General features: G+C 34.9%; 1 protein-coding gene and 1 long non-coding RNA gene across 2 annotated transcripts; one reads left to right on the top strand and one right to left on the bottom strand.

Annotated features, from left to right (window-relative positions):
* Positions 1-8766: 8766 nt before the first annotated feature.
* Positions 8767-11186, bottom strand: LOC130590993 (uncharacterized protein At4g28440-like). The gene is made up of 3 exons (XM_057393779.1): positions 10930-11186; positions 10670-10806; positions 8767-9262 (listed from the first exon to the last, which is right to left on the bottom strand). The coding sequence occupies exons 2-3, from the start codon at positions 10740-10742 to the stop codon at positions 9066-9068; spliced, it is 270 nt and encodes an 89-aa protein (XP_057249762.1). The 5' UTR covers positions 10743-10806; positions 10930-11186; the 3' UTR covers positions 8767-9065.
* A 1741-nt stretch (positions 11187-12927) lies between these two features.
* Positions 12928-16170, top strand: LOC104890907 (uncharacterized). Its single transcript, XR_007273504.2, has 3 exons — positions 12928-13476; positions 15314-15592; positions 15671-16170. It is a non-coding gene; the product is annotated as an uncharacterized LOC104890907 (long non-coding RNA).
* Positions 16171-19801: the final 3631 nt, after the last annotated feature.

Raw genomic sequence — 19801 nt, 5'->3', positions numbered from 1 at the left:
ATTTTCTTAAAGATTAAAATTCATTTTTAATAATAAAACTGTTTTGATATTTAAACTGATTTTCGGATAAAGCTCAAGAAACTCCTAATCTTTAGGAGTTGTGGCTAAAATATATCCACGTTCAAAATGAGATCATGAGACATGATGAGGAACATGTTCCTTAGGGGAAGGAACATCATGGGATAATGGATTTAACATGAACTCGATTTTAACTCCCACGTTCTTTGTGTTTGTCACTATAAATATTGAAGTCTAAATAAGTTCCAAAGTGTGTCTGACTAAGTAATTAAGTGAGTTTAACTAATTAAGTGTCAGTGCCTTCATTCTCTCATATTAGCCATTTGTTCTTTGCTTTCTTACTCTAATTCCACTAAGCTTATTTTGATCAATTGTATTTTGGTTTTTGGGGTAAGGGAACTTTGAGTGAAGTTCTGTAAGAGAGAAGCTTTGGGTAAAGCTTGTAAGAGTGAGAAAACTTCGAGTGAAGTTGAGAGGAACTATTGTTAAGGGAACAGTGGCTCGGGAACTTGAGTTTAGGACTCAAGGTGTGGCTCGAGATTAGAATTAGGTTGTAACAAAGTTGTTTGACCTAATTAGTGAAAGAGTTGAGTTTAAAATCCCTAGTAGTCGAGGTTGTTTCTTCTTGTTGGGCCCAAGAAGTTTTTCCTCGTAAAAATCCCTTGTGTTCTTCTAGCTTGTTTATTTGTTTAAGTTTAAATTTCCGCAAAAAGTTACGTTTATTTCTACACCTACAATTCACCCCCACTCTTGTAGTGTTCTAAGGAAAATAACAATTGGTATCAGAGCCAGAACTCACGAAAGATAGGAAACCATATTGAGAAAAAGATCCAAGGAACAATAAATACCACCGAGAAACTTGAGGAAGGTTACTCCACTCAAAGGCCTCCTATGTTCAATGGGAAGTACTACAACTACTGGAAGAACCGCATGGAGATATTCATCAAAGCTGAAAATTATCAGGTATGGAGAGTCATTGAAGTTGGTGATTTCGAAGTCACAACTACAAATGACAAAAATGAGGTAACTCTAAAACCCCTCTATGATTATGACAAATCTGATTTTGAAAAGATGGAAGTAAATGTCATGACTATTAAACTGTTGCATTGTGGACTCGGACCCCATGAACAAAATAGGATCATGGGATGCAAATCCGCAAAGCAAATATGGGATTTACTAGAAGTAACCCATGAAGGAACTAATAAAGTCAAAAGATCCAAAATTGATTTACTTATGAATCAATATGAACTATTCTGCATGAAATCTAAGGAAAGCATTCGAGACATGTTTACTCGTTTTACTAACATTATTAATGAGTTGGCTTCTCTTGGAAAGTTTATTTCATCTGAGGCACAGGTTCGAAAGGTTCTTCTTAGGAGTCTTCCTAAGGACAGATGGATGGCCAAGGTCATGCTCTACAAGAAACAAAAGACTTCACTAAGTTCAACTTAGAACAGCTGGCAGGGTCACTTATGACTCATGAGCTTCACCTTGATACTGAATATGGTGAAAGCTCCAAATCAAAATCAATTCCCCTTAAAGCAGATGACGAAGATGATTCGGATTCAGAAGAAGAAGAAGCAGCCCTCATGGTTCGAAAATTTCGAAAGATGTATAGGAACATGAAGAATGGGAACTTCAAAGGTAAAACTAAGAAATTTTCTAACAAAGCTGCTTGTCATAAATGTGGTAGTACAGATCACTTCATCAAGGAATGTCCTCTTTGGGAAAATGACAAAACCAAAGAAAGGAACAAGGAACGCTTTGCTGAAAGGAACAAAGAATCAAAGGCACCTTTCTCTAAGGCAAATGTGCGCAAAGCTATGATAGCTGCTTGGGGAGATTCAGAGACGGAAGAAGAAGAGGAACAACAAACTGAAGAAACAGCAAACCTTTGCCTCATGGCAAACACTGATGAAAAAGAAGATGAAGAAAAAGTTGACGTAAGTCAACATGGTCTTGAGTCAGATCAGACTTAGATTGTAAAACTAGGCCTGAAATATATGATCTTCTTTATGATGCAATTCTTGAATGTAGAGATGAACGTGAAAAACGTAAACAAACTGAACAAGCCCTAAAGGTCTGCAAAGAACACATAGAATGGCTTAAGAAAATGAGAACAGATGTTGAAACAAGATTCTTTGATTTATTTGATAGAAACATAAAAATCAAGGAATGTTATGAAAGTTTGAAAAATAAAAATTATCTAATTAATTTAGACATTTCACACTTGAAGGAGTTTGTCCCTGTTCTGAGTTCCTTTGATATAAGATCAACTCCTTTGAAAGGATACAGATCTGAGATTGAAAATTTGAATAAAGAGAAAAATATTTTAAAGGAACAGATCTGTAGTCTTAAAAAGGAACTGGTTGTCGCAAGGAACAGAGGCAAAATTATGGCGGTTTCTAAGTGGATTGAGAAACCACAGACCAAAAGGAAAGAAGGTCTTGGTTTTGAAAACTACAAGAAAAGGAACAAGACAAAGAAATATGTTGATCTACCTAGTGATAAATTTTGTATGTATTGTGGAAAGGTAGGTCATTACATAAATCAATGTCAACTAAAATCTGAGATGATTGGCAAGAATGTGAAAATAAGTAAGAAAAAATGGGTTGTCAAAACAAGTCCTAATCAAGAGAACTATGTGTGTTGAAGAAAGTATTCACGTAATCTTTGATGAATCTGACAAATACAATCCAAGCATACAGGTTGATGACTATGAGATTGGGTTGGTACAACCAAGTGAAGATGAGACTTATGATGAGTTCCTTGTCTTTGCTAAAAGAGTTCAACACTTGAGTGGTCAGAAAATAATGCACATTAGATCAGATCATGGCAAAAAATTCGAGAATTATAAATTTGATGACTTAAGCAGAGATAATGGCCTAGATCATAATTTTTCTGCCCCTAGAACACCACAACAAAATGGTGTTGTAGAAAGGAAAAATAGAACTTTGGAGGAAATGTCTAGCCAGTGAGCTTCCAAGGAACTTTAGGGCAGAAGCTGTTAATACTGCCTGTCACATAAATAATCATGCCATGATGAGACCTATCATTAAAAACTCCTTATGAACTTTATTTTGGAAAGAAACCAAATATCACCTATTTTAGAACATTTGGCTGCAAGTGTTATGTGCATAATAATGGAAAAGATAATCTTGGAAAATTTGATGCAAGGAGTGATGAAGACATATTTTAGGATACTCTCACATAGTAAAGCTTATAGAGTATATAACAAGAGAACTATGTGTGTTGAAGAAAGTATTCACGTAATCTTTGATGAATCTGACAAATACAATCCAAGCATACAGGTTGATGACTATGAGATTGGGTTGGTACAACCAAGTGAAAAATGCAGATTCACAAGAAGAAGAAGAATGAAAGAGGAAAGGAACGAGGAATTGAAAAATACATCGATGACATTCCTGTTCCTCAAGGAGAGAAGATGTTCTGTTCCTCAAAATGAAGGAATAGAGTCTACTGAGGCTAACAGAGGAACAACTGATCAGAGTTCCTCATCTACTCAAGGAACTCATGAGGAACAACATGTTCCCATAAGAGAGATTCAACCAAAACCTTGGAGACACAAAAGTCACATCCAATGGAACTCATAATCAGCGACATATCCAAAGGTACGCAAACTAGATCTCAGTTAAGGAACTTTTGTGCATTTCATGCGTTCCTATCAATGATGGAACCAAGAAATCATGAAGAAGCCTTAACTGACTCTGATTGGATTACTGCATGCAAGCTGAATTAAATGAGTTTGAAAGAAACAAGGTATGGCATCTAGTTCCCTCATCTAAACAACAAAAAGTAATTGGCTTAATAAAGTGGGTGTTTAGAAACAAACTAGATGAATATGGAACCATTGTAGGAACAAAGCTAGACTTGTAGTAAAAGGTTATAATCAACAAGAAGGAATAGATTATGAAGAAACCTTTGCTCCTGTAGCTAGATTAGAAGCCATTAGAATTTTAATTGCATTTGCTGCTTACATGGGATTTAAACTATATCAAATGGATGTTAAGTGTGCATTTCTAAATGGCTATCTAAATGAAGATGTATATGTTGAACAACCCCCAGGCTTTGAAAATAATAATCTCCCAAATCATGTCTACAAGCTTGATAAAGCTCTTTATGGGTTAAAACAAGCACCTAGATCATGGTATGAGAGATTATCGAAATTCCTTTTAGAAAACAATTTTAAAAGAGGAAAGGTTGATAAAACCTTGTTCCTAAAATCTAAAGGAACTGACATTTTGCTTGTTCAAATATATGTTGATGACATCATATTCGGAGCTACAAAGAAACATTTGCAAAGAATTCTCAAGTCTCATGAGTAATGAATTTGAAATGAGTATGATGGGTGAGTTAAATTTCTTTCTTGGACTACAAATCAAACAAACTGAAAAGGGAATAATTGTTCACCAACAAAAATACATAAAGGAACTATTAAAGAAATATGGCCTCGAAAACTCAAAGATAAATCACACTCCTATGGGAACTTCAACTAGATTAGATGAAGACTCCATAGGAACAAGTGTTGATCAAACAAAATATAGAGGAATGATTGGTTCACTTTTGTATCTAACTGCTAGTCGTCCAGACATAGCTTTCAGTGTTGGTTTGTGTGCTAGATTTCAAGCAAATCCAAAGAGTCTCACCTTACTGCTGTGAAGAGAATTCTTAGATATTTAAAGGAACAGATGATCTTGGACTCTACTATCCAAGAAGTGATACATTGAGCTAAAAGGATATGCAGATGCAGATTATGCTGGAGATCTTGTAAATAGGAAAACACCTCAGGTATGGCACAATTCCTTAGTCATAGTTTAGTTTCTTGGAGTACCAAGAAACAAAACACAGTTGCTTTATCCACTGCTGAAGCAGAATATGTAGCAGCTGCTGCATGTTGCTCTCAAATGCTTTGGATAAAACAACAACTTAGTGACTATGGAATAAACTTTGATTGTGTTCCTATTTATTGTGATAATACTATGCTATAGTATTTCTAAAGATCCAGTGCATCATTCAGAGTTAAACATATACATATCAGACATCACTTTTAAGAGAAAATGTTGAAAAAGGTTTGATTAAACTTGAGTTTTGTCAAACTGAGAATCAGATTGCTGATATACTAACTAAGCCTTTGCAAAGAGATAGATATGAAAAATTAAGGCTTGAGTTAGGTTTAATAAAAATTAAGTGATTGTTCCTATGTCATTCCCCCATGTTTGAATCAATTTGAGTGACTTTGTGTGCTAAAAATAATTGTGTTTAATTGCCTAAGACCATTGCAAATTGGAATGTTGCAAAACATAAACATGAATTCAAAGAATTAAACAACTCACAAATGTCACATAATACTCCCCTTACTGTTCCTAAGGTAAGAAACATGCATGATATGAAGGAACATTGATATGTAGCATTAGTTGTTCCTATAGCACAAGTTCCTTAGCATTTATTTTCTTTCAAAAATTAAAACTCATAAAAATCGAAAAACCGAAAAATCCCAAAATAAAAGGAACAGATTTAATTAAATCTTGATTCTATTTATCTCTTTTCGTTTTCTTTTTCTTTTATTTTTTTTATTTTTCCCGGCTGTCAAAGACACTTTACATGCAAACTCCCTCTTAATTCATCATTTGAAACCGTGTTCCTCCAACCTTTCATCTTGCCATGCGAAAACTCTTCACACCTCTTCAACTCCATAAAAACCAACTCTCTTCAAATCATGGCAAGAACCTCACGCAACTCTCCTTTTCCAACATCAAAAACTACCAACTCCTAAAATGGAAAATTCTCCTTCTCCTACCAAAACCCTGAAAACGACCAAATCAAGAAACCCCATAAGTGAACAAAGTTAGAATCTCCAAGAAGGAGTATGCGCGAAGAAAATTAATTGGGGAAGATGTGAAGAAGAAACCCCGGAACAAACTCAGGGGGAAGAAGATTCACGCTGTTCCTTCCAAAGGAACTGTTCCTTCTTCTTCCAAGAAACGGGTTGAAAGAAGCGAATCAGGTATGTATTGGGTTTTTGTGTAGATCTAGAATGGGCAAATAAAGTAGAATTTCATGAATTAACAAACATTCTAAAGGAACAGGGTATGGAATTCTTATTTGAATTCGCATTTAACAATGCACTTGTTCCTTTAGCAATGGATGAATTTTGTGCGAATTTTACTAATATTGATGGACTTTGCACAACTGAGGTTAGGGGAAAGAAAATTAAGTTTAATTAAGCCACATTGGGAAAGGTTTGGGAAGTTCCTTGCAAAGGAACCGATTTATATTTTAAACGGAAAGGAACTGTTTCTTTTCCGAATTTTCTTCAGGATAAAATTGTTGAATTCTTTGGAGGAACTGCTGGTCAAAACAAGATAAATCATAACCTACTCTCTCATCTTCACAAAATTTTGTTCAACTTAGTGTGGAGAGCACTCATTCCTTGCACTGAAAAGAGGAATGAAGTGGTTCTCTTAGACATGTGTTACATGTTTTGTTTAGACCACCACATTCAAATCAACTTCCCTTCTCTCTTTATCCAACATCTTACCCACTGTATTGAGAATCATTGTGTCATTGGGTATGGAGCCTTGATTACATCTCTCCTTCACCACTTTGAAGTGAGACTAACCGGATGGCCTACTTTAGGAGTCAAGCAAGGGAACATCTTGAATGAGAAGACTCTTAATGGACTGGATCTTTCTGTCCAAGAAGGAGTACTCATTCAAGGGAGAATAACTCCTAGTTCCTCTAGCAAGAGGAAACTGTCTAAGGTAGAAATTGAGGAACAGGATGATGATGTTATTTTGGAGGAACCAATTCCGAAACCGGAGGAACCTAAACCAAAGAGGCGCAAACACATAGCCAAAAAGCCTACCCCTCCTGTTCCTAAGAGAGTGAGGAAGAGCACTCATCTGAAAATCGCTCATTCTGTCTCTGTTCCTTCCAACAAGGACTCCCCTTTAGTCCTTTCTAATGTGGAGGAACAGGACAACTCCACTCTCAAGGAACCCACTCCACCAACATCTCCAAATCCTTCTGTTCCTTTCACAAAACTAACCTCTATTTCTCCCTCATCCTTTTCTATTCCTTCCAGTTTTGAGAAGATTAAGGATGAAATAACAGGACCTAACCCTTTTGCTTCAACCTCCATAACTCTTCCACCAACACCACCATTTCTTCCTCCCATTTACAACCCTTCTCCATCTGTTTCCACTCCCGAAACTACTGATCCTTCAAACCAACCTACTCCAGTTCCTCCACCAAACCCTACTTCTGCCTCTGGTTCCAAGGGTAAGGAACAAGTTACTTCGGATGACTGTAGCTGGGTAAATGATGTCTCACTAGTGGAAAAAACATCAATTGCTCCGGTTAAAAAGCCCATAAATGCTCCGTATTTGACCCGTAGCAGAAGCCATACGAGCATTTGAGCATTTTACCAAATGCTCCGTTTTCAACTGGAGCATTTGGTGTCTCAAATGCTCCGGTTTTTTAAAAAATCGGAGCATTTGATTGTTAAATGCTTCGGTTGTCAAGGAAAAAACGGAGCATTTATAGCATAAATGCTCCGGTTTTTTCTTAACAACCGGAGCATTTGCTAGTTTTTTTTTTTAAAAAAAAATTTGTACCGCTTGCTGAAGCTGTACATGCCCCAACAAGGTGACGTACTCAATTAATAGTATCATTTAGTAGCAGCCCCTATCATGCAGCATACAAACAACTCATACCCCACTATCCCCACATAATTTAAAGACTACTTATACTCTTATAAGAATTAAAAGAACATATATAAGAAGGATATAAACTAAAATTTTTTTAATCAAATAAACATGACAGAAGTATAAACAACAACTCAACAAGATCATAATTGCAAAAAAATCTCAAAAGTTTCACCATAGGCAGCCTGAGCCTTTCACCATTAAAGTTTCACCAAGTATAAAAAACATGACACAACTAAAATTTTAGTGACAGTTTTACAAACGACAGAAACAACTATAGGCAGTCTGAGCCTTTCACCATTAATGTCATCTCTTGCAGTTGCATACACTCTTCAAGTAAGCAGTATACTTGATGTATAGATAATAATTGTAATTTGTAACTCATGTCATCTCTTGCAGTTGCCAGACCTGAAGCATGGTACCTCCAACATGAAATTTATTCCACTGAAACTTCACAATATCTTAAAATTCAGCATGATCAAACATATAGTTAAAAAAACTTATGGGGTAAACATTTTAAGATGAGAGGGAACTGGTCTGATATACTTGGATTGATATACTCAACAATAACACAAGCATAAGCAAGTATGTAATGAGAATTGACAAGATATCGATTAATTGAACTCATGACTTTTGCTTCTCCCTGACTTTTATTATTCCAAGAAGAAAAATGCTCACATATTTTAAGCTCTAATAAATCATTCTAATCAAGACAACTAATGAAGTCTTGAGTTTCATAAAAAGTGATAGCTCTGCCTTAAAGTTTATCCTCAGGGTCCTGTACAACATTAAAATCCCCAAGCACATACCAAGCACTATTCATGGACTGATTAAGTCTTAGTAAATCCATCTAAAAAGGCTTGTAGCTTCCACAGTACATAAACCATAGACTGGACATGAAGTATGGGAAATGCAGAGACTAGAGAGAAGCCTAAAGCCAATAACAAGATATATATATATATATATATATATATATATATATATATATATATATATATATATATATATATAACATCATCATCATTAGCACCAACGTTCTTTACAATCCCATGTCCAGAAACAACCCCAATCATCAAGTGAACATCAGAATTTAGACATACCACATACCGAAATTTACGCCTATCTATGGCTTTAGCACACCTGTATACCAATAAATAGTTAATATTCCTACTAGGAATATATTCATTCAATCAAGAGAGAGCCCCTTCAATGATTGCTGAAGGACATGATTACCAGATAGGTTAGACTAGCCTCAAAGCTTCCTTCACACCAGGAAATATCTACCCGCTTAAAACTTACTGTCCATCTTTCTCTTAAAACTTACTGTCCATCTTCAGCAACATTCACAAGCTTGTACTCAATTAAGGAGAGATTGTTGTCCTCTTTCACTGTGAAATTAGCAGGTTCAGTCGCCTCAATACGTCCCCACTTGTCAACTGCAAGCCTCATTGTTCCCTTGAACATGTCAATCTTTGCATTTCGGATAATAACAGTTGTATCAGGCTTCATTATGTCAACTGGCAGAAGGGCAGACAATTAAACTTGTAAGCAAGAGAAGAGCAAAAGGCAACATCTCCTACTAATATACTATCAAAATATACCACGATGAGCAGTGAATGGGTAGGAGACAAACAAAGATTCAAACTAAGTATTTACTGGTTCTACATCTCCTCCAATATCATCTCAACAATTTAATGTGTCGAGCCTCATTTTCCTCGGTCGTCTTATTATCGGAAGGGTATTGGAACCAATAAAAAACGCAGGTTGTCTTTGCACTTGCTCATCTAGGTTATCTAGCTGACAGGCACACAGGTAGGTTTCACAACGCGTCAAAGGAGTACCTTCTATCTGCTTAGTTGAGCTACTTGAGACGGAAGTGGTTCACTATATCTTTCTCCCCTGCAATCTGATGAGTTAAATCTTCAATTTTAACAACATTATTATCTGCAACATTCGCTATAGGCACTTTAGGAATCCATTTATGGATTACTTTAGAATCAGACTTAGCATGTTGCCTTTCATTCTTACCCAATCATGTCTGTTGTTTGGCATTTTTGGCAAAAAGAGGGACCAATCATACTGAACCTTTTGTTCAATAATGTTCCCATTATAATTTATATGTATTGTTCTAAGCACAAGTTTTGTCACATCAAACTCAATAAGGAGACGTGCATAAGACACTCTCATCAGTCTAGTAGTGCACTCATTAACAAACAATGAGACTCCTACCCACAATATACAATACCACATCATTAGCCCAAATATCAGACAATTTTTCTACTTCAGATTTATCAATTTTCGCAACATTTCTACCATTATGTATACTAGGTACTATTAATTTCAACGACATACCCTTAGATATAAGCTTTTGCTCTGTGGCCACCGAGGACCATGTCTTAGGAGTAGACTGAGCTGCAACCTCTTTACTAGGCTCATTAGTCTGAATTTGAACTCCTCTGTTCTCTTGTATCTCAATACCAACCACAACCTCTGGTTTGGGAACAATAAGATTTTCCTAGCTAGCTGCATTAACCTTGCTTACCATATCACTTTGACGTTCAGAAATACGATTTTGATCAAAGAGTTGTTAAATAATAGCTACTGCATCTTGTTGAATATCTTGTAGTACAGACAATACCCACTTGCTGCAAACACATTGAATCCTACCAAATCTCTTCAGCACATAATCCAGCTTAATTTAACCATCTATATCAACAATCTAAACAGATAAATGAAGCCAATTTACTCATACTCTTGAGTCTTGATTCCAGCCCAAAGTATTAGCATTGAATAATTAGACACTTATATTCATATGATCAACGGCAGACAAAAGATCCATATCATTACTCATCAAAATTTAAACATTAATTGAATTACAGTTAGATGAGCAAAGTTGACACTCAACTACAAAAAAAATCACAAACCTGGATGAACGACGCTGAAGAACTCATACAAAAAGGATGAGAGAGAGATATAGCGATGCTGAAGAACCACCATCGCCGCCGCCTCCTACCGCGGTGCTGGAGAATGGCGCTGAAGAACTCGTATGAGACATCAAGATCTGAAGAGAGAAAAAAATTCAGGGGAACTCGTGAAGGGAGAAATAAATCTTCTTCGATTTCTAGGGTTCAAGTTTTAGGACAAAAAATCTGGAAAAAAAAGAAAAAATAATCGAGCCACTTACTTGTTTTTGTGAAGAATGGGTGAAATGCGAGTGAAAATTGAACTGGAAACCCTAGAAATTAGGGATCCATCCGAATTATGAGCTTCTTTCGAATTATTAGGGATTTTAGCATGAAAACCAATGTGACGATAAGGAGATGGAGATAAGGAGGGTAGAAATGGAGTAGTTAGCGTTTCGGTGGTTGAGTATGGAAGGAGATGGGGGTGAGAGAGAAAGAGAAACCAGTTAAAGGAGGAAGAGAACAGAAAGACGAGGTATTGGAGCCATTGGAGGGGAGCAGTTATTTCATTTGAAGAGGGAGGGAGGTAGGGGGAATTAATACTAATAAAAAAAAACGACAACCAAATGCTCGGATAGTCAGGTTGATTGACTAGAGGCGCGGATGACTTATTCACAAATGCTTGTGTTGATTAGTCAACCGGAGCATTTGACATCAAATGCTCCGGTTGACTAATCAACACGAGCATTTGTGACTTTTTTTTATTAAAATTTTTACAAATGCTCGGGTTGATGAGACAACCAAAGCATTTGATAAGTAGCAAAAGCAGTTTTTTCCACTAGTGTCTGTCTTCCTGCACAACACATGATAAAATTCTATAATCACCTACACTGGACTTTGGATGCTAAAACTGACAACATGCTAGGTCTTATGAAGATTCTAAGTGATACGGTGAAGATGGATACAATGGCCCTAGCTTTGCAGGAGTTGAAGGAACGAGTTGGACTCAATCATGGGGAGGTAATGATGAAGCTGGAGGATGTGGTTGACGAAGAGATTGTTGAGGAACACCATTCCCCTTCCCTTTCTTAGTTCTTAGTTCATGTTTCCTTTTTGAGGAACAAGACTTTTGTTCACTAGTAGAATAAATGCTAATTGCTGCGGTGGTATTGCTGCGGTTTTACCTATACGCAGCAATATAACACGCAAAAAGAAAATAAAAAATAGAAAATAACAATATTGCTGCGGTTCCCGCCCAAAACCGCAGCAATATGGTTTCAACAGAAATTTTTCGAAATTTTTTTACTATATGACCAAATATATTGCTGCGGTTTCTGGCAAAAAAACCGCAACAATATATTAAAATATTATTAAAAAATAATATTTTGATATATTGCTACGGTTATTGATGAGAACCGCAGCAATATTTAAAAAAATTGTATAAAACGCAAGCCCGTTAGGGTTGTTTTGTTTCTTCACATTCTCCCACTCACACGCCGTTTTAATCTTTTATTAGCCCTCTCTCCTCTTACCTTACCTTCCCCTTCAGTCTTTTCTCCACTCACACGCCCGTTAGGGTTTTTTTTTGTTAGCCCTCTCTCCTCTTACCTCTCTCCTCTCACCTTCAGCCATCTCTCCTCTCACCTTACCTTCACCTTCAATCCTCTCTCCTCTCACCTTCATCTTCGACGAAGACCACCGTGTTCGCTGTCTCCACCACCGATTTTTTTTTTTTTGGTTGTTCGTTCAACTTAAGCCCTCTCACCTTCATCGTCGACGAAGACCACCGTCGTTCGCCGGTGATTTCGTTCGTTCGTCGGTGAATTCGTTCGTTCGTTCGCCGGTGATTTCACTACTACATAATTGACTTTAAGTAACACATTTTGGTAACACTTTTTAAAGTGCAATTTTCTTGACTATACATGTAACACTTTTGTAACAGTTTATTTTTTTTGTAACACATATTGTAACACTTATATAACATGTAACACTTTTAAGTAACACTTTATGTATGGTAACATCTCTAAGTAACACTAACACAATAGGTAACACTAATATATTTGAAATATGTAACACTAACATATGTTTAATAGGTGACGTAATACATTAGGTTTTTTTTTCAAATTAATATGATTTTTTAACTAGAGACAAGTTCTAATTGGAGTAAATATTACATATTGTGCTAATCCCTAAACTTAATAATAATAGGCGCTGCTTTTTGCCGCCGTTGAAATTTGGTTTGAGTCATCAAGGACATTGAGCCATCAGCGCTAATCCCTAGATGCCAATGAACCGCAAATGATACCAATCAGTTTTCTCAAATTCCAAAAAAAATTCCTAATACGACGGAGAACGTCTACCAACAACTTCACAACTCAAATCCATCTGCAGCGTCATCGATCTCTTTTTTTCATCCGGTTTCCATCTTCATTTGTATTTTGGTTTTTGAAATTTGATGAGACCAGTGATTCATGTTATATTGGCATGTTTGTTCTTTTAAGTCACTCTTTTATAATCTAGTTAGAAATATCAAACTTTATCATAGTGAGTTTAAAATCCCTAATTTAGTTTTCCCAATTTCTTGATTTCACTGTCAATTGTGTCGAATTATTGCTTAAATGAGAAATCTTAATTGTTTCTTTATTGGATTTTACCATCAATTCTGTCGAATTTCTTGATTTTACTGTCAGTTTCAGCAGTGGTTATGTTTACAGTTGTTGAAATGTTTTTGTAGGCACTAGCTTTGATACAGTATTGGGAATTTAACTCTTCGGTGATTGATTTCGTGGATTTATCACTGAACTTCTCTTAGCCAAGAAGTCTCGAAGGTAAGACTCCATAATGATTCTCTCATGGCTGGTTGTTTTTTCTATTTTCTGAGTCTACTTGGTGATTTTTTCCTTATTGTTCATTTGAGATTGCATGTGTTTATATAATCTGGCCATTGCACTTTTATGATTACCCTTTGTGCTTACAGCAATATTGTATTTGTGTTCAGGCAATAATTTTTTTGCTCTTATCCCTATATCTTCCTAGTAATTGTGAACTGACACTGCTTGATGCTGTTCTAAGAAGAGCAATTTAGACTCAGAGGATATATGATTCCGATCTTTTGCATCTTACAAACAGAATTTGTTTTTAATATGATAACTGATAAGTACTAAACTACTAGTAATATAGTACATTAGAAGAAATACAGGATGCTGCTCATTTACAGAAGTTAGCTTAAGGACAGAAAAATAACAAAACCATCAGGACAAAGGCAGCAAGAAGGAATTCAACAATCTTAAAAATACTCTTTTCGTCCTATAATATACATTTGTCGGTCAGATTCTAAAAGTAACACTCACAAAGTTATTGGAGTTAACAATTAGTGCCCTCAACATAAGGAGCGGAAAAGACCACTACAAGAGTTTTTGTTAATGCTGTAGTTCATGAAGATGCAAAGAAAGCAGAGACTTGGAAATTAAAAACAAGAGGAAATTGTGGGTATGAAACAATATCCAAGAATATTTGCACCTCGTACTAGCCTAAAATTGATGGGGCTTGCAGTAGCTTGCTGCAGTTCATGACCTAAAAATATTCTTCTTCCCTGTCCACCTCTATTTCTATTGATTTTCTTCCTAATACTCATTATTTGATTATATAACTGACATGAGAAATTTCTAGATCCAGTAAAATCTGAAAAGCTACCTAAAACAAATTCCAAAGATTGGGAAATCTCAGATGTTATCTACCAGCAAACGCAACCATCTAAAAAATTTATCCTAATGAGAGTTGTGGGAAAAAAAATTAGAGGTTTGAACTTATATTAGACTCTTTTACTTTTTTTTTTTCTTTCTTTCCTAATGAGTTAGGCTTGTATTATTTCATTTGCAATCATTACAACTTGATGAAATCCTTAGTTATCTGCTTGTGCATGCTGAAAGCAGTTATTGTTTACTGGTCAGACCTATAAGACTCGGTGAACTGCATTGCTCAGTTGAATGTTGGATTACCACAATGGTCAAGGTGCATTTGCCTTCTTTTTCTTCTTTATCCTAAATGCTCCATGATAAATTTATGACATTCAGAGAGAATTTTCTGCAAAGAAAAAGCCAAATGACCGAGCTTGATTTCTTATTTATGTGGAATAAATAACCAGCTAGAAGAAGATGTCTATGTAATTTATATCAAGTAATAAGTAAGATTAGTGCTAACTATGATGAGAAATCAACTTGTGGCGATTATCTAATCAGGTTTTGCTCGACTCTTGAGCTTCTAAGATGATTAGGTTTGAGCTTATAAGCTGAAATTGCGATGACAAGATTCCTAGAATATTTATTGTCCTGCTTAGGCTATAAACAAGAATATTGCCCTCAAATCAGATGCAATTATTGTAGTCGAGCAAGTATTTTACTCTTTGTTCAGACATAAGTTGAAATAGAAATTGGCATACAGCTTTTGTTGCTAGAGTTGCCCACATGGACTGGTTTCTGTTAAACACTAGCAATATATTTGAGCTCTTTACCTATGTTTTTCCCCCTTTGTTATGTTATGGACTGTGTTATCGTCATGCTTGGAATTCAAAAACATATTTTTATACAATAACCCTCACTGCAATGCTAATTTTCTCATTGGTCTTTGCTTGTAGTTTACATAGATTCTATAATTCTTTTTTTGTAGGATAAGATGGCTGGTTATGAGAAATACAGACAAATGAGGATAGCGGAAAATCGATTGAAGTTGCAAGAGATGGGAGTTAAGTCTATGGCTTATGAAATTAGTCAATCAATGAAGGGAAAAAAAAGAACATGCAACAATAAGAAAAAATATTAAAAGCCGGATAACGATGATGAGTAGACACATCCTGAAGATTGTGAACAACTATTGATCCACTCTAGTGAAGATAGTGACAACGATAAAAGGGAAAAGTGCATAACATTGAGGTCTCAATCTAAAAAGGTGGTACTTAATTTGTGAATTATAGTTTTTAACTAACTTGGTACATTCTTGAAATTAATATAGTTTTCCATTTTACAGATTTTAGCACAAAACATAAATCCTGCCATGCTTAAAGACAATGCAAGTGACCCTCAAATAGGAATGGCAAATCTAGTGAAAAGGCGTCATCCAAGCTCGAAAAATGAACATATAGAGGAGGAATCGCAACGGAAATTTACAACACGAAGTAGAAAGCGACCTCAATTGGATTCAGTGAAAACCACGCACCAATAAAGAGTATCAATGCAATCTAATCAAAATCAAAGGTTGTCTAGTTTGGAAAATCCTCAATTGAAACATAAGCAGTTCTATTGTGCAGAGTAGCAACACATGACATTGAGGCCGCTAGAAAATGGATGCATATGACGAGATAATAACAGATGGAATACATATCAGATATATGACTATTAGATCTAGTTTTAGATTACCATATGAATACATTCTTGTTGGATGATTTTTAGTTTTATTTATGGAAGTAGCACTAACAGGTGTACAAAATTCTATAATTATTATAATATATTTGTCAATTCATATATTAATTTTAATTTATATATGTATATACACATATTCCTTATAAAAAAAAGTGTTACTTAATCACCTAGAATGTGTTATAGAATATGACAAGAAAGTGTTACCTAATAACACAAGAGATGCTACTTAAAATGGTAAAAAGTGATACGTAATGTCTAATGAAGTGTTACTATAGGTTGTGGTAACACTACAATATGTTACTAATAATATGAAAAGTGTTACATAATAAATTTGGGGTAACACTTTAAAAGTGTTACAATAGGTATTAAAAATGTTACATAAACGAATCTAAAGTAACATTTGTTTAAGTGTTACTATAGGCGATCAAAAGTGTTACCTAATAGCATAGGTAACACGGGCAGATGTAACACCCAAAAAAGTGTTACCTATTATCTAATGTTACACTTTAAGCACTTTAAGTAACACCTTTTGAGTGTTACTTAAAGCTAATTATGTAGTAGTGTTTCCTTCGTTCACATATCTTCGTTCGCTTTCCTCTCTCTCCTCGTCGTTTGTTCACCAAGATCCGTTTCGAGCTACATCACCAAGATCTTCATTCGTTCCTGAATATACGAGTTCGTTTGTTTTTTGTTTTTTCTTTTGTTTGTTTGTTTCGAGCTACATCTCCTCGTCGTTCGCCGGTGGTTTTTTTTTTTGTTTTTTCTTTTGTTTAGATAAGTACATTTGTATTTTAGGATTTTTTTTTTTAGATCTGTGATTTGTATCACCCACCGGAATCTGTTTTTTTTAGATTCGGTTGGGCTAGTTTGATTTGGGGCTGGATTATACGAGTTCGTTTTCTTACCGTGTGGACTGATCTGAGCCTTTTTCGGGCTGGTTGTGAGTGAAACTGGCCTGATGAGTTCTCTGTGAACATGGCACACTGGCAGGCGATAGATCTCAGGCTCTCAGCCTCACTTCCGTTCTACTTTTTTCTAATTTTCAGTTTCTTATTTCATTTAATTTAATTTTTATATATTTTTTGTGTATAAAACAATGTTTATATTGTGTATAAAATGTATACTTTAGTTAGTTATTTATCGGATTTGTAAAGAATAATGTAAATGTTCGAAGTCAGTTTTTGTTTATGCATATGTTGTGAAAATTGGTATCTCAATTATTTGAGAAAGTTCTGATTATCATTACTTTGAATTTGTTGTGTTTTATTTTTTTCAGCATTTTTTTTATCAGATTTGATGACAAAATGCAAAAAAAAAAAAAAAAAAAAAAATTTGTCTGTAGCAGTACATATTGCTGCGGTTTTCAATAAGAACCGCAGCAATATACCTATTTTTTATTATTAATTATAGCATATTGCTGCGGTTTCTGGCCCAAAACCGCAGCAATATTCCGTGTTAATTAGATAATACATAATAATATTGATGCGGTTTGGCCTGAAAACCGCAACAATATTTGTAGATATTGCTGCGGTTTAAAACCACAGCAATATAATTATTACCTATTGCTTCCCCTAAAATTGCTGCGCGCCCAAAACCGCAACAATAGGGTACTTTTTAACCGCAGCAAATAGCATTTATTCTACTAGTGGTTTAGTTCTTTTCTTTTTCTTTCTTTGTTTTTGTTTTGGAACAAGTGCTATATAAACAATGATTTTTGCTATTATGTCTGTGGTTGTGAATATTTATGCATAATTTCTTCCTTGGAATGACTAGTATTATGTGATTGATGTTTGAGCAAGTTGACCCTTTGCAATTCTAACTTAACCAAAAAAGGTGCTTGCTTATGGTCTTAAGGTGTTATAACCAATTCATCAATACACGCAAAGTCTATTCTTTTTGAGGATGACAAAGGGGGAAAAGGATTTAAGGAACAAACTGTACATAATAAAAGTGAAGGTAAAGTAAGTCTGAAAAAATCAAAAAAAATTAACAATTAGGTTAAGGTAAATGAAAAATCAAAAATAGGTTAAGGTCAATGAAAAATCAAAATTCAAACATTAAGTAACTTACTTAATTGTGTTTTATTTTTCATTTCTTCTTTATTGTTTTATCGTCTTCATTCACTTATATTATTTGTTATTGCCTTAGTTTGTACCTTTGTTGTCATCATCAAAAAGGGGGAAATTGTTGAACCCTAGTTTTGATGATGACAAAGAAACAAAGATGCAAACTAAGTAGTGAACTAATGAGTTATTTAAGTGTATGATTTTTAAGGTATCAATGAAATGAACTAGGAGAATACAAAGTCAAGGAAGAAGTCAAGAGAGGATTTCAAAGGCTAAGTAAAGAAGTTTCTATAAGTTGATACTGGAGCAAGCATTGGATCAAGAAGAATAAAAGCAAGGCGTTTTATTTTCTAGTTCCATTGTAAAGGAACAAGTAAGGATGGTAAGGAACATTGACAGTTTTATTTGAGAATGAGAGTTAAAGGAACAAACTAAGTGGCACTAAACAAATCTGTTAAAGGAACTTGATTTATAAAAGGAACTAAACTTAGGCATGCAGTAATATAACGGTACAATTATGTAATTGAGTAAGTCATGCCTAAATAATAGGAAATCAGTTTTACCTAAGTGAAAATCAGTTTTTAATAGAAAATCTTTCTAAAGAAAAGATTTTATTTTTCGAAAAAGATAAGAAAATATTTATCCGGTTTTATAGAGTTATTTAAAAGAAATATTTTCTTAAAGATTAAAATTCATTTTAATAATAAAACTGTTTTGATATTTAAACTGATTTTCGGATAAAGCTCAAGAAACTCCTAATCTTTAGGAGTTGTGGCTAAAATATATCCACGTTCAAAATGAGATCATGGGATCATGGGACATAATGAGGAATGTGTTCCTTAGGGGAAGGAACATCATGGGATAATGGATTTAACATGAACTCGATTTTAACTCCCACGTTCTTTGTGTTTGTCACTATAAATATTGAAGTCTAAATAAGTTCCAAAGTGTGTCTGATAAGTAATTAAGTGAGTTTAACTAATTAAGTGCAGTGCCTTCATTCTCTCATATAGCCATTTTCTCTTTGCTTTCTTACTCTAATTCCACTAAGCTTATTTGATCAATTGTATTTTGGTTTTTGGGGTAAGGGAACTTTGAGTGAAATTCTGTAAGAGAGAAGCTTTGAGTAAAGCTTATAAGAGTGAGAAAATTTCGAGTGAAGTTGAGAGGAACTACTGTTAAGGGAACAGTGGCTCAGGAACTTGAGTTTAGGAACTCAAGGTGTGGCTCGAGATTAGAATTAAGTTGTAACAAAGTTGTTTGGCCTAATTAGTGAAAGAGTTGAGTTTAAAATCCCTAGTGGTCGAGGTTGTTTCTTCTTGTTGGGCCCAAGAAGTTTTTCCTCGTAAAAATCCCTTGTGTTCCTCTAGCTTGTTTATTTGTTTAAGTTTAAATTTCCGCAAAAAGTTACGTTTATTTCTACACCTACAAGTCACCCCCCCTCTTGTAGTGTTCCTAGGGAAATAACAAAATTCATTTTTAAAACCGAACAATATTTTCCTTCTCTTTTTCGAAAAACAAAATCTTTTCCTTAAGAAAGATTTTCCATAAAAATAGATTTTCTCTTAGACAAAAACGGTTACCTATTATTTAGGCATGATTTACTCAACTTCCATTAGTGAACCGTTATAATGCTTCGAGCCTAAGTCTAGTTCCTTTCATTCATAAGTTCC

Source organism: Beta vulgaris, chromosome 4, assembly GCF_026745355.1.
Source record: "Beta vulgaris subsp. vulgaris cultivar EL10 chromosome 4, EL10.2, whole genome shotgun sequence".
NCBI lineage: Eukaryota > Viridiplantae > Streptophyta > Magnoliopsida > Caryophyllales > Amaranthaceae > Beta > Beta vulgaris.
This window is presented reverse-complemented; position numbering and strand designations above follow the sequence as displayed.

Bases quoted from the DNA above. Each gene is read 5' to 3' on its own strand.
- LOC130590993 (XM_057393779.1), bottom strand. From the start codon at position 10,742: ATGGTGGTTCTTCAGCATCGCTATATCTCTCTCTCATCCTTTTTGTAT. The intron at 9,263-10,669 runs GTTTGTGATTTT...CCCTTCTGCCAG, and splicing joins CTTCAGCGTCGTTCATCCAG to TTGACATAATGAAGCCTGAT.